Source organism: Triturus cristatus, chromosome 1_2 (assembly GCF_964204655.1).
Source record: "Triturus cristatus chromosome 1_2, aTriCri1.1, whole genome shotgun sequence".
Classification (NCBI taxonomy): domain Eukaryota; kingdom Metazoa; phylum Chordata; class Amphibia; order Caudata; family Salamandridae; genus Triturus; species Triturus cristatus.
This window is the reverse complement of record NC_140580.1, coordinates 283,235,587-283,250,260: the sequence shown is the minus strand read 5'-3', so window position 1 is coordinate 283,250,260 and position 14,674 is coordinate 283,235,587. Positions and strand designations below refer to the sequence as shown.

Sequence of the window (14,674 nt, the reverse complement as noted above, 5' to 3'; positions counted from 1 at the left end):
GGTGTTGAAAGTCTTCCTACTGTCCATCAGGGGGAGGCTGGTTCAGGTCCTCATGGATAACACTACTGCCATGTGATATTGCAACAAGCCAGGGATTGGTTGGGCTCTGGACCAGGAGGGCTGCACCTTTGAAACCAACTGAATCATCAGTGAATTTCCCTGATTATGCACCACCTGGTGGGTTGTTTAAACACCAGGGTGGACAAACTCAGTCTGCAACACCTCGTGGATCATGAACGGCAGTTACATCCAGAAGTGGCATAGGGCATCTTCCAGAAGTGGTTAGAACCCTAGTTTGATCTTTTCGTCACTGCAGAAAACATGCAATATCAGCACCCAAAAAGTCAGGACTACTTTGTTCCTTCCCACCGCCACCTTTCCTGCCTCATATTCTGAAGAAGATCAGGAATGACCAGACCCAAGTCCTCCTAATGGCTCCAGATTAGGCTAAGAGAGTGTGCTACCTGGAACTTCTGGGCAAGCGCATCTGTCCTCTGATTAGCCTGCTGCTTCAGAAGCATCTTCTTTCGCAGTAGCAGGGCAGGGTAGGGTCTTGTATCTCGGCTTGTGCAGTCTACATCTCTATGCAGGGAGGTTGAGCGGCGTCAGTTGACAACACCCTCTGTCCTGACTTTTGGGATGTTATTCTTGCAGCCAGGCGTCCTTCTACAAAATCTGTTCATACTGGTACAAGTTTGTTGCTTGTGTGGCACCCATAATATGGGTCCGCTGCATGTCAAATTGTTGTATATATTTTAATTTTTTGTTTGACCCAGCAAGGACTTGCAGTGAAAACTGTTAACGGTTATTTGTCAGCTTTTTTGTATTTACTGGACCTGCCATCCTTGTTAAAATCACTTCTTGTGATTCCGTTTCTTGATGGCTTCATTAATGTTTCCTCCTAAAACCTTTCTGATGCCACAGTGGGATCTTAATTTGTTCCTTTCTTTACTTATATGCATCCGTTTTTAGCCAAAGCACAACTGCTCTCTCCATCTCCTGACTCTGAAAACAGTCTTTCTCATTGTGAAATTTTATGTGAGTTAGCTTCAGGCTGTTTCAGTCCAGCTTTCCTAGGCCACTTTCTTTCAGGACAAACTTTTGTGGAAGACTAGGGTGGCCTTTCTACCAAGGGTTATGACTCCCTTTCATGTCGGACAGTCCATCTCAGTTCCAACGTTCTTTGCTCCACCTCACATCTTAAAGCAAGAGGAAAGATGCCATTGTTTGGAATCCAAAATAATGCTGAGTTTTTACATTTATTGCACCAAAGACCATGGTGTTGAAAATCAGCTGTTTGTTGTGTTCTCTGTAGCAAAGAAAGACAAGGTAGTGCAGAAAAATAATTTGTCCTGGTGGATAGTCCTAAGCATTAAGATCTGCTACACATTAGCCACGAAACAGCCCTTGAAGGGCCCATTCCACCAGAGTCAAGGCTGCCACAACTGTGTTGACACCAGAGTGCCTGAACTGGATATTTGCTAGCCCACAACGTGGGCATCAGTGCATACTTCAAAGCCCTACTGCCTTGACAGCTAGGGTCATTGCTAAGGCATCTCTCCCTGTGTGTCCTGTAAGATTTTCGCAGACCAACCACCTTGGGGTAGGGAGGGAGGGGAGGTGAGGTGAATTACTGTATTTGTATTTATTTTGAAGGTGAAGAATCCATGGTTCGAAGTATACATCAGAAGAACAAGTTATTTAGCTTCAGTAACGTTCTTACTGGTGGATACTCTGACGTTAGATTCCTCACCCCTGTCCTACCTCCCTATTCTGTGGAATTGCCTCTTTTCCATTTGAAATGTTCCCAAGCTAGAGATCTGCACACATGTAATTGGTTTTTGATCTCCACATCCGAGGGCACGGACAGTATCAAGGAAGAAACTGACAGCGCTGTTTGGTGTTGCTTATATGGGGTTCAGACAGTCATTTCTGGAGTGTAACATGGTCGATGCAGATTCACACAACGCCACCTACTGGCACTCTGGGCTTTTGCTGAAAAATCTTCATGATTCAGGCTGGTGATTAGGGATATTCTAAAGGTGAAAAATCTGTGGCTCCATAGAGTATCCGCCAAATAGAACGTCCCTGAAGGTAAGTAAGTAACTTGTTCATCTAATTGTAAAAATGCCTCTTCTTTTTCATATTGCAGTTACTGTTTTATGTTTGCTGTGCATATAAGAGACATGTCTTGAAATGTTAATCCTGGATCCCACAACTTATCTTACTGTATATACTCTCAAATGGTCCCATACATATCAGATTTATTTATATTAAACTATTTGCATATTGTATATATATCCCTTTTTTAGTGGTCTTGTATCCTATCCTGGGGGTGATTTGCTTCTTCCCAGATAAATTACAGATCCATTTTTACTAAAGTTCAATATTCACTTACCACCGTTAAGCCTGTCATTGAAGCTAAAATGCAGGTGTGTCTAATTTGATGATGTTTTCTTATAGGGCTGTGTTGGAAAGTTGGAACTTAACGAAGAATTATGATTACTTCTGTATACATTCAATTTTTATATTTTCTGCAGGGAGAGACATCTGTTATTAGCCAGCAAAATGATGACAACAGTCCAGTTCCTGGAATGCTGACACTTGGAAAAGAAAACAAGACCACAACAAAAAATATTTTGAGCTTGTTTGAAGAAGATGAAGAGGAAGGGACCTTTGAAGATCAACTCAGTCAAAAAGACCCCCAAAAAGAAGTACAAAAGGTTCGAGTGTTTTGATTAGAGGGGGTGGATGAGCGGGTACCAAGTAGAGTAATGTGGAATCTATTACTAAAATGATTTGCATTGGTGAAACTCGTTAGCACTCAGAAGTAGTAAACTAGCACCCTGTCTGTTTAGGTTTGAATATTTCTTCTTTCACCAATAGGTTGTGATCAGTTGTCTTTTTTAAATAACATTTTATTAATTTTCAAAGGATCTAAAATCAATATAGCACAGAATCATAAGCCAAGGAGAAGCCACCCATTGTTTAATCATCATTAAAATGTATAATCACAAATATGATCTTCCTTCCTGACATCTCTCCCATCCCATATCTTCCTCTCTGCTTCACTCATATCTGATAGTGCAGCCAGACATGGCCCATGGGGTGGCTTAGAAATCCCACAGTGCTCATTGTGTTAAGCACATTTTCCTCTTTATGGCCTAAGCAGCCCTCCAACATCATTTTCAGCATCCTGAGCCTTGGAGGGAAAGTCACATCCAAATCACCTCTCACCATATATGTTAAAAACAGGTTACCAGAAATCTAGAAATGTATACCCCTGGTCGCTTACATGTAATGTCAGATGTCACTTAGCCATTGTGTCCCAGAGTTTCAGTTATCACATGTGCATCAAGGGTGCTAGAAGCTTATGTCAGGTCCTGACAAAGATCAGTTTTGCTGTTAGGAGTAGTAGGTAGATTAAATTAGTGAATCTCCACTACTCAGATTCTGTGTTGAGGATCACTGAAGTTGGATCATCCTTTGTAGGGATACGTGTTATTTGTTTTATCACAGCCAAAGCCTCCTTCCAGAACTACCTTAACAAGAACACCAAATATGTCACATTATCTCCTAGCCCCCACAATGCCTCGAAATATTTTCTGACGTGGTAGGGTACCACAAGTGTAGTATGCAGCCTTCTCATTGCAGACTGTACAGCACCAGAATTTCCCCACCTCCACTGTGGTGCAGTTTGCACTACGCAGCGAGTAAAGATGGGGGAATGACTGCATGGGAGGAGGCACTTGGGTTGCACAGTAGGGTATCTTCCCCTCCAAAAAAAGAGGAAAAAACAGCTAGCAGGTAAGCAAGTTCAGAATCGGAAAAAGCAATTGCTTCCAGGTCGTACCCAAGCCCCTTCAACCGGCATGCTGAACAGATGCTCTTCCCCAGAAAACAAAGAAAGCTTGGGAGGAGTGTGTAGGAGAGTAGGATCTACTTCACATGGGTACCACCACTTTTTGCTGGTGTTTCACTGTTTTTCGACCTTAGTCTGGCTGTGGCCCTGCTAAACAGGACCACAGCCTAGCTGCTTCCTCTCTAAAATGGTTTCCATGTACATTAGATATATATCTAATTGGATTCTGGAGTGCCTTATAATCCCCTAGTATATGGTATACTATGTACCTAGGACATAGGTACCTCAGAGGCCTAGCAGGGGCTGCAGCATGTATTATGCCACCGCTGGGAAGCACTCCAAAATGACACCACAGGTCTGCTACTGCAGCCTGGGTAAGGGTGTGCTTGCACCCCTTACTGTGGTATAGGCTACCTATATCACTACCTTATACAGACACATATAAACCTATAAGCCACTCCTATGGCAGGCCTTGACAATCCTGAAGGCAGAGTGCTTGGTTTTATGTGAGAGGGTGCCCAAGCATGAGCTGAGCCCCTCTGCAGCATTCGGAAATACTTCCTTATGGCTGTTCTGTGATACAGCCATACCATATACTCTTAAGTGCATTATAACCTCGCGGTAAATGCTAACTTTGGGATGGCTGCATCAAAACATGTCGTGTTTGGTGTCAAACGCTTTTGAATACTACCCCCCCCCCCCTGCCAGTCCTGGCGGCGGGGGTAGCATTCCACCATTCTAGAGGCAGTGACATGTTCACACTGGCTAAACCCGGTTAAAACTTTCCAAAGCCCTGGCATCACAAAATGGATGCCACTGCCACAGACACGGGTCTGGCCTCCTGCTGCTGGGGGAAACTCCGGCAGGGGAGGCCTAGACAATAGGTTTCCTGTCACAGGGAGGTGTAACCACCTCTCCAGACAGGCAGATGTGTATTGGGGCAGGGTGGGTGCATTCAGAGAATGCTTTTGAGACACTGCCTGGGGCACACAAGGTGTCCCTGTGCATAGCCCAGTTCAAACCGGTTGCAGGGGCACCCAGCCCCTGCTCTGGCGCGAAACTGGACAAAGGGGTAGGGGTGTAACCACCCCCACCCCAGGTCCACCCATAGGTGGGGCCTTAGAGTTAGTCCATCCCCTAAACTTAGTATAAGTATAGGAATCCAGTCCCTAGGACTTTAGATAACCCTGGACGAAACTCTGCAACATATATCTTGGACCTTTGACTTTCTATCACGACTAGAAGACGGACGAAATCTCCCTTGGGGTCAAGGAGTGACTCCCCTGCTTGGCAGGCACCAAAGAAGCAACTGACCGGTCTGCAATTCTGAAGCTCCCGCCGGACGATGAAGCTGTGGACGCGCTCCTCCCCAGGATCGCATCTTCCTCTTTCACAACAAGAGGATCACATGACTCTGTCACGTGATCGGCAGGCTGTTCCCGCAGGGAGAGTCTCTTAAAGGGATAGCTCAATGGTTGTCCCACAGTTGGTGTCTGTGAATAGAGGAGAGGACACGGAGAAAGGTAAGGGGGAAAGTGTTCTGTCGCAAGGTCCTCTGTTTCTACTGTTTGCGGCATCACTTTGTCACACAAAGGGAAAGGGGTCTCCTGAGAACCCCCTTCCCGTTTGCGAATGGTTTACCATCCTTTTGAAAAGGATGGTAAACTGCAAGTGTTTTGCGACTGCAAATGTGGTCGCAAAACAATGGTACATGCCATTTGCACTAATAGGTTAGCAACTCGCAAAATAGGGTTAGTACATTGGGCAGAGCTTTTTTACGGTCGCAAACGGGCAGAATTCCCCTTTGCGACCGTAAAAAAGGTCGTACATCTGGCTCAGTATGTTTTAACAGCCATTCAACATCCATATTTGTGAAAGAAAATTCCGGAATTCTACACATATTTAAAATGTAAAAAGTTAGTATCTGACTAACATGATCATAACAGATATTCCTATTTCTGAAACAAACTCACTAATCTGGAACGTTTTCGGTAACAACCAATGTGCTGTATCAACACACATGTAAGGCATAGATCAAGTTTGAAGATATTCTGTTCTTTGAATTTGTTTAAACATATAGGTTATTTTTTCTGTTTCTTTTTAGCCACTTGAAAGAGCCCCACATTCAAAGAGTACAGGTGTCTTCCAAGATGAAGAACTTCTCTTCAGTGACAAATTACAAAAGGACAACGACCCAGATGTTGATCTGTTTGCAAGTTCTAAAAAGAATGTGGGTAGTCGCAAACAATTCTTATTTTTTATAAAACAAATTTATTAAACTGTGCAATAAATGTCAGACTAATAGATAAGTATGTATCTTTGATTCAAGTTAGACCCTTAAAATACTACTCCGTACAATGCCACCACTCACCTCGGTGAAGGGCCATTGGTAGTATAAGCAAGTTCAATGTGGCTTGTACAAATAATATGAGCAATGCTAACATATTTTTTGTGAAATTGTATAAATTACAAATATTTATTTATGTGAATTCATTGTTAACCAAACGTGCTGTAGTTTAAAAGGCTCTTTAATTAAGACCAATGTTTCTTAAGCTGAGGCCTGTGGGCCCCTGGGGGTCCCACTACACCTATTCAGGGCGTCTGCGGACCCATTTGACCTCTAACTATTATTTCTGCCAATAATCATAAGAAGTTTGAGCTAATTGCATCAAGATGGTTTCTTCTCTGAGGATAATAGTTTCATCAAGTAACAATTATATTTACTACAGTATTTCCCCCTACATTTTTTCGATATACGCATTAAGAAAATCAATAAATATGTTTTAAAGCAATATTCATAAGCAATTTACAAACATTTTTAATCAAAAGCTTACTGCTAGTTCAAGACAGAGCTTATGTAAATCTACATAATCACTGTATGAGACTCTCCAACCTGAAATACCAATAGGCTTCTGACTAAAAAGAATATTTCATTGCCATTTAGTTCTCTATGCATGTATACACAGGTAGACTGCCCAAAAAGCCCTTCATGTCATGCTATATGTTATATTATTTTTAGTTGTAGTGTCAGCATAACAACCAGGCGGGTATCCTGTAGCTTGCGAAGGGAGGGGGTACTGGCATGTTTAGGTGCCTATTGTAAGAGCCAGGTTTTGAGTTTCTTCTTGAATTCAAGGACAGAGCTGGAAGCTCTGATGTGGTGGGGAGTTCGTTCTAGGCTTTGGGAATGAGGTTGGATTAAACTAGACCTCTGGCTCTGTGAATACGTGGCAAGTGGGGGAGGAGGAGGCTGGTTTAGTGGAGACGTCTGGCAGGGGTGTGGAAGAAGAAATGTTTGGAGGGGTATCAAGAGGTTGAGATCGAAGTCAATAGTGATTAAGTCTTGATTGGATGTTCTATTTGCAATAATGGAAGTCTTCGCCAAGTTGCAGGGCAACGTCCCTTCCAGGAAGAAATCTATACAGGAGTGGGTGCCATGAACGCAAGATGTAAAAGTGTAGTCCCTTTCTTGAGGGTACGTCAATCACCAGTGTTTCGATAATGGATGGTCACTGACATTGTCACATAATATGTAAGTATACCGGGGTAGTCTGGTGCCATGGTTTCCCGATTTATCAGGGTACTTTGCAATTGCACCTCATCGAACCTTGGTTTTACAGAAGAAATGGAGGAGTCTGGATAGGGTGGTGAAGAGATCACTGGTACATATATGGAACCGATGAAGAACTTCTTATTCTGTTATTTTAAGTTTTGCAAAAATGTGTCTGGCCTGTGGGTCTTTTCAGGTTTGTAGCGTTTATGGTGACAGGGATTTGTGTAAGAGGATAGCGACTCCAATCTTTCTATGCTCCAAAGCCGTGGCAGAGTGCATAGGAGTGTGTCGAGTTCTGCTAGAATATAAGGAGGCAGGGAGCACACTGACTCTCATCCCAGCACAGTTTATCCCATTGAATTTTAGTAAATGCAGTATGCTTACTCCAAAGCATTGTGTTCCCTCCTCCCTTGTGTTTAAAAGGGCTCCCTTGAGCCGGCAAGCTGGCGAGCTCTCCTGTGATGCACCTGTGGAGTGTTACTGTGACCTGTGAAGACTTGGGCTGCATTTCAGCAACCCCAGATGACTTTTCTCTGCTCTCTACTAGTTTTGCTCTCTACTGATAAAGGGCTTGAATCCAGAAACACACGTCCAGAGAGAACAGCCCTACCTCCACCAACTTTGGTGAAAAACAACAGCAACTTTGAAGTAAAATACTGCATTTACCAGAATGCAATAGGTTGAATTGTGCTGGCATGAGAGGTAGTATGCTCTCTCCCTCCTTGAGTTCTGCTAGAATATATATTGTTGGGCCCACCCGTTCCCTTCACAGTTTGTCGTGTTCAGCACCTGTCAAATGAGTTTCTTGAACTAACATCAGATCAGGGTAATGAGATTTGAGAAATGACAGTATTTTCTTTCTCTTAATAAAGCGCATCAGTATGGTCACATTGAGTGAGACTATCTGCGGAGACTGCAGCATGTGAAGCAGAAAATCCATCCAACCTAATTAAGTTGGTGTCAGCTGGAGGGTGGTCCGGGGGGAAAGGGGACAGAACCTAAGCGTATGTCTTCCGCTGAAACTGTGGTACTGTTAATGTGCAGATTAAGAACTAAACACTACGCGTCAAGTATGGATGTACAAAACCCGCTGATTTCCTCCCTGCTCAGAAGAGAGTGGATATCCTACCTGTGGATCTGAAGCTAAGTCAAGTACGCCTACCACTAGCCATGGACCCCAACCACTGGGCCACCTAAGTATCAAACTAAGGCCACACTAAAGTAGCCTATTTCCCACCAGTTACCACATATCCCCTGTGGGATTTACATTTCTTAGCAGTCACTAAACAATGTTAGTAGGCAACAATACACAGCATGTATGACGGGTGTAACGAGGAAAAAAATGAGATTTTCCATTACAGATACTAAAGCGGGGTAGCACACATCCCTCCTCAGTCCCAAGTAAGTGGACCCCTGGGTCCCTTCTCTTAACCAGTAATTTGTACCTTACAGTAGAGAGGGTCCATGATTGCCAGCCCTGTGGTCGGACAATCAACACGCTTACCCCATTTGTGTGTAGAAGACAACAAGCCACTAGTGAATGGGTATATAAGGACGAGAAACTGTCAAGGTTTTCATTAGGTTTTCTTTCGGCTGTGATCGAGATATGTCTCTGTGTGTGCTTTGGCCTTTCACTGGGTATTCCCCCCTCTCAGCAACCACCACTGTGTGAGACTCTCCAGTTTTTGGCATTGATCCTAGTCATCAGCTGGTCGGTTGTCTCTTGTGTTGGCAATTGTGGGTGCCTCATGACTGTCCGATTGTAGGAAGCGAGCTCTGTATATACTATACCAAAGTAAGGTATAGTGTGCACAGAGTCCAGTGGAACCCCAAAGCTAGGCAGAGGTAAAAGTAGATGATACCTTACTCTCTATTTGTGGTAGTGTGGGTGAGCAGTAAGGCTTTATCAGAGGGTAGTGTTAAGCATTTATTGTACACACTTAGGCAAGAAATGATGTCACACGCTCAAAAACTAAACTCCGACCAATTTGTTTGTATCAAAATAATATTTAGTTGTATTTTATTTTCTAGAACTAAGCCAGGAATGGTACTGGTCGGCATAATAATACTTTGCAAGATTTTTGCAGTGAAATACAATTTGAATGCAGTTGTATTGGTTTACAAGTAAGTCGTTTGTTTATAAAACAGTTGAATTACTTTCAAGATTACGATTCAAGTTACTTTACAGATTACTTTTTAAGTTACTTTTTCTACTCAGTGTGATATGCCTAGCTATCACACCAGGACATTTCCTAGAGAAAAGGTAAGTAAATCCGTTGTTGTACATTTGCAGTTTCTTAGGTTTTCCTACATACCAACTCCACACTTAAAAGACTTTTCACAGAAAAGAAGTCAATACAGTCCTATGAGAGAAAACAGTGTTATCGGTTTAACGTTAAGTACTTAGGTTTTGAAGTTGGTATTCTGGGGTTAGATCCAGGGTTCCCCCAGGGTCAAGGATGCACTCTCAAAGCACCCTCAGCGCCACTAGGGCGGACGGGCTCAGAGTGCTGAGGCCCAATGTTTTCCAATGGGGGATAAGGGGCCTCCGGTTGGTGGCTGCTCTCGAGCAGGCCACAAGGGTGTGGGAGCAAAGCTCCTGGTGTTAGGCTCGGGGCAAAGGGGGATCTGATTTAGCACACAAGGTGCACCCACAGCGGCACAGGGGCGGCTGGGTGCATGGTGCTGTTTTGACGTCAGGTGTCCTGTTGATTTCAATGGGGATTCCCCGGTTGCAACAAACACTGCAGGCTCGGAGACAAAGATCTTCTGGAGGCGATCACAGGTTGGACAGGTAATTTGGCATTCCGGGACACCCAAGGCCGTGGGACGTCCGGTGCAGGGGTGTCTTTTGGCATCGGGTTTCTCATACCAGCTCCGGTCGCAGTAGGGGTGGGGGATCCAGAAAGGGGCTGCAGGCGTCGATTGAGACTTCAGTCAGACCAGGGATCACCATATCCCAGTTCAGGATCGCTGGGGAGATCTCCTCGTGGTGTTGGGCCATTCGAACTCGGGCAGTGGGCGTCTGGTACAGAGTGAACCAGGCTTGCGGATTGGGCCGGAGTCAGAGTCTGTGGGTGAGCAAATCCGGTGCTCACGGGAGACAAAGTCTGTTTTGGGAAGGCAGGGCAGGTCTGGGTTCTTGGGGGCTGCTGGCTGCAGAACACACCAGGATTTCGCTGTAGCAGGTCGAGGTCCTGACAGGCCGGTAGGACTGGGGCCAAGTCAGTTGGTGTCTTCCTCTTCTTCAGTGCACATCCAGGACCGAGGTGCCAAGCCTCTCCCCCAGGATGGGCAGGGTTCATGAAGGGGAAGCTTCAAAGGCATGCCACCTTTGTGAGCCTCCCCAGACCATTTGCTGCTTTCAGCAACTGGTCCCCACAGGTTCTCACCGCCACTTTGGGCGGGAGAGCCGGACAGAAAAACAAGTGAGAGAAAGAGGTGTGCCCACCTCTGCCAACTCCACCCCACAGGTGGGGGGGAGGCGAGGTGAAGCACAACTCTGAGTCCCCGCCATCTTGAGGATGGGGAGACCCAACCAACTAGGGACAGGCTCCTGCCCCCCTCCCACTGCAGGGTGGCACGATAGGGGGTGTACTCATCCCTGGAAAGGGAGTCATTGGCCCATGCCCTTACCTACCTGTAACACCCCTTAATCCAGTATTTAGGGGGCACCCTGAACCTTGCTTCCTCAGATCCAGCAACGACAAGAAGAAAAGAAGAAGGACCGAACAGCCGTGCAGCCAGCTAACAAGACGAAGACGCCCACTGACTTTGCCCCAGCCCTATAGGCCTGTCTCCCCTCAAACCTGTTCCTGCGAAATCCCGGTGTGTCCTGTAGCCAGCAACCTCGAAAACCCCAGAGGACCTGCCTGCCTTCACTTCCAAAGACTGCTTCTCCTGTGAACACCGGATTTGTTAAAACTGCAACCTCTGGCAGCAGCCAGAGACCTCGAATCCAGCCCACTCTGCACCCACCGAACCAGGTCCGAGCGCGAGTGAAAAAAACCCTTAGGAGGTCACCCCAGCGATCCTGGCCCGAAATCCAGTGACCCCCTGACCTGCCTCAAGCCTACAGTAGACGTCTGCAGTCTAAATCCAGAAGGCCCCCCTAACCGCGACCAGGAGCTGGTAATAAGATCCGACCCCAAAAGGCACCCCTGCACCCGACGCCCCACGGCCTTGTGTGCCCAAACCGACGGTGCCTAACCAACCCTTAACTTCCCAACTTACCTATCCAAGTGGTGGTCACACCCAGAAGTCCTTCGTCTCCCTGCCTGCAGTGCTTTCTCAAACCGGAGGTTCTCCATAGAAAACAGGGTGCCCGACTTGAAAGAGCACTCTGCACCTGGCCGCCTCATTGCCGCTGAGGGTGCACCTTTTTTGCTACTTTGTTTCCCCATTCCATCATCCAGCCAAAAAGCACACACAACATCTGAGATGCTAATCCCCAGAGCGAGCTCTAGTTTTTGCTTTGGTTTCATCATAATCTAAAGCTAAATACAAAATACTTTAGAACAAGCCATAATAATCAATGTACTAGGAGCACATCTTCTAGAGCAAGAAAGAGATTGTTATCTGGTGCCCTTGGCGAAAATAGTTAAGAGTTGTGTTCTACTGTTGAAAGATGAACTTTGAGGAGAGACTTCAGCAGTGAACTTTCCTGCAGGAGAACGTAAAATTACAACGAGCTGATTTTTTCCAAACAACACTTTCCTTTCAAATTGAAGATGAAAGGGGTGAAGGAGAGAGAAGTGCACTGTCAGTCACTTAAGCCTTGACTTGCTTCTCTCAGGAAGAGTCAGGGTGTGGGGATGACAATATATGCTTCTTTATTGTTACAAGCAAGCTTAAGTCTGCAGTAATGGCGGTCTGGTCTTCTAAGGCTCTTCCCGGGCTGCAAATATGGTACAAAACAGCATCCTGGTCAGCTGGTTGGCCCAAGAAGCTAATAAACTGAAACTACCTAGTCTACTGAAAGCTAAAATAATCTCTTCTGACAGAGTTTCGAAAGCTGAAGGAAAGGGAACCAACTGTGAGCCAGACACTGTTCTCAAAAACTCTTCAGCGCCAGGAAGCCCGGGTTAAACAGCAAATACGATAGACTCGGGAGTATTGCCCTTTAAAGCCCAGCTCCTCCGCATAGAGAGCGCGGCAGCTACAGCTACACGCTCTTAGTAAATATGCCAAAAATATCATAAAATAAACAATTTTCAAAAAACAGTAAAAAGTAACATTTCGACATGACACGGAAATGTAGAAAGACTCCTTGTAAAATAAACACATACTAATGCACACTTCAGAAATAAATAAATTAGTTTACCCATCCAACTTGATTTAGTTCCACCCTGTTGAAGAGAGTCAATCTCGTGAGTGTGCTATGGATGTGACTTAAAGCAGATGGTCTGGGATCAAAGTTCACACAGAACATAAAGGTGCAGGGTAGGAGCATGATTACTATTGATTCTGATGTTAAAGACTACCATTGCGCCCCTTCTTGGGGGGGGGGGGGTGTATATATATATTATCTACTGGCGGTCGCCAGTAGATAGTTATAGTTAGGACCGTGTTTCCATAGGAAATCCGCAACATTCTATTTGGAATAACTTTGGCGCCGGGTGTCGAATCCTCGCAAAATTTTCAAAATAGGTGGGGCGCTCAGCTCCGCTCCTACCCTGAAAGTCTCGGGGGGGATTCGTCAAGCGGGGGCTGAGAAAAAAGGGGGGTCCCAAAACGCGTTTTCCCCATGCAATTTTCCATAGGGACCTTTAGTCCAAGGTACAGCCCGAACGGCTGAACAGAATTACTTGAAATTTGGCAAAGAGGTAGTCCTCAGGTCAGGCATGTGCCTTTTGCATATATGGTGTCAATCTGTTCAGTAGTTCCTGAGAAAATCAAAAGTAAAATCATATACATATCTGGGCGGAGCCTAACCACACATCTCATCGTGAGATCTGATTGGCTGTCAGTACTTCATCCAAGAAGTGTTGGTAGCCATCTTGGGACCAATATACTTGATAGCACCTCATTAAAAAGCATTGCAGTTAATAGAAGGTTTTAAGACTTTAGTTACATTATAAATCATTTGTTGATGGTACCATACTCATTTTAGGAATTGTGGTGTGTTCTAAGGAGATTTTACCATGTGAAAAAGCCTTCTGCTGTGATATCACGAACCATGTTTGAGAGAATGGGGTGGGGGAATCATATCGCCCGACGCCCGAACCATGTTGTTTATATTGATGGGCAAGAAGATTTATTGTCTATTTATGTCCGACGGACATGTAGACATTAATCACGTTTTAATCACGTTAAAACAACAGGCTGTGGGCACTCTGGGGCTCACAGCCAATCCGAAGCTTGCAGAGAGCCTTTGGCGGCATCTGATTGGCTAGCAGCCCATGACTGGGCTCTAGCCAGTGATTGGCTGGGGGAGTGAAACGTCACTCAGCCTCTGCAAGCAGTAGTCCGTGGCCGCCACGAGGCTTGCAATAAGCATTCAGGTAAAATAAGCAGTTTTGCCCGCTTGAATTGTGTGATATTGTGACGGAGGTGCTGCGATTTTCTTTTATTTATATTTTTAGCAACCGTGCGTGGGTAGATTAATTAGTACAAAAGCCTAGGCCTGGCCCGCCTCGGCGCCTCAGATGAGGAAGTCAAAAAAGCGTATCGCAAGCAGGCGCGCTGCGCTACCACCGCTTCATGGGGGAAACACCCATTACAACAAATTCAGATTCACGCGCTGCCATCGCAACGCGGGTTTAACATCGCGGGTCCGGAGCCTTCATACCGCAGATGGAAACAGATCTGCAGATTAATGCTTTCAAAAGAGACATCCGTTGGTGACTTGCAATTTATAACTTAAAGTCCTAATATAGAATAGTGAACTATTAACTTTCAGCCCAGAACTGCATAAACACACCGACAAATATACATTACAAAATTGATTAATGCTGCAAAGAGGGTACATTTGGCGAAAAGATCCGTGTTTTGTATAGTTGAGGTTGTGACCTCGGTGAAGTTAGTGCAGAGGGTTAATATGCCTGCTGCAAAGAACATGTACGAAGTCGATTACATAGTGCATATAGGATGGGAACAGATCTGCAGATTAATGCTTTCAAAAGAGACATCCGTTGGTGACTTGCAATTTATAACTTAAAGTCCTAATATAGAATAGTGAGCTATTAACTTTCAGCCCATAACTGCGTAAACACACCGACAAATATACATTACACATCTGATTAATGTTGCAAAGAGGG

General features: G+C 45.1%; 1 protein-coding gene across 2 annotated transcripts in view; it reads left to right on the top strand.

Moving 5' to 3' along the window:
* The window catches only part of WASHC2C (WASH complex subunit 2C), a 664,131-nt gene that overhangs the window by 365,440 nt on the left and 284,017 nt on the right, over window positions 1-14,674 (top strand). For both annotated transcript variants that reach the window (XM_085603767.1, XM_085603764.1), the window contains exons 22-23: window positions 2,541-2,723; window positions 5,967-6,092. In XM_085603767.1, coding sequence (XP_085459893.1) covers window positions 2,541-2,723; window positions 5,967-6,092 — 309 coding nt within the window. The remainder of the gene's footprint in view (window positions 1-2,540; window positions 2,724-5,966; window positions 6,093-14,674) is intronic.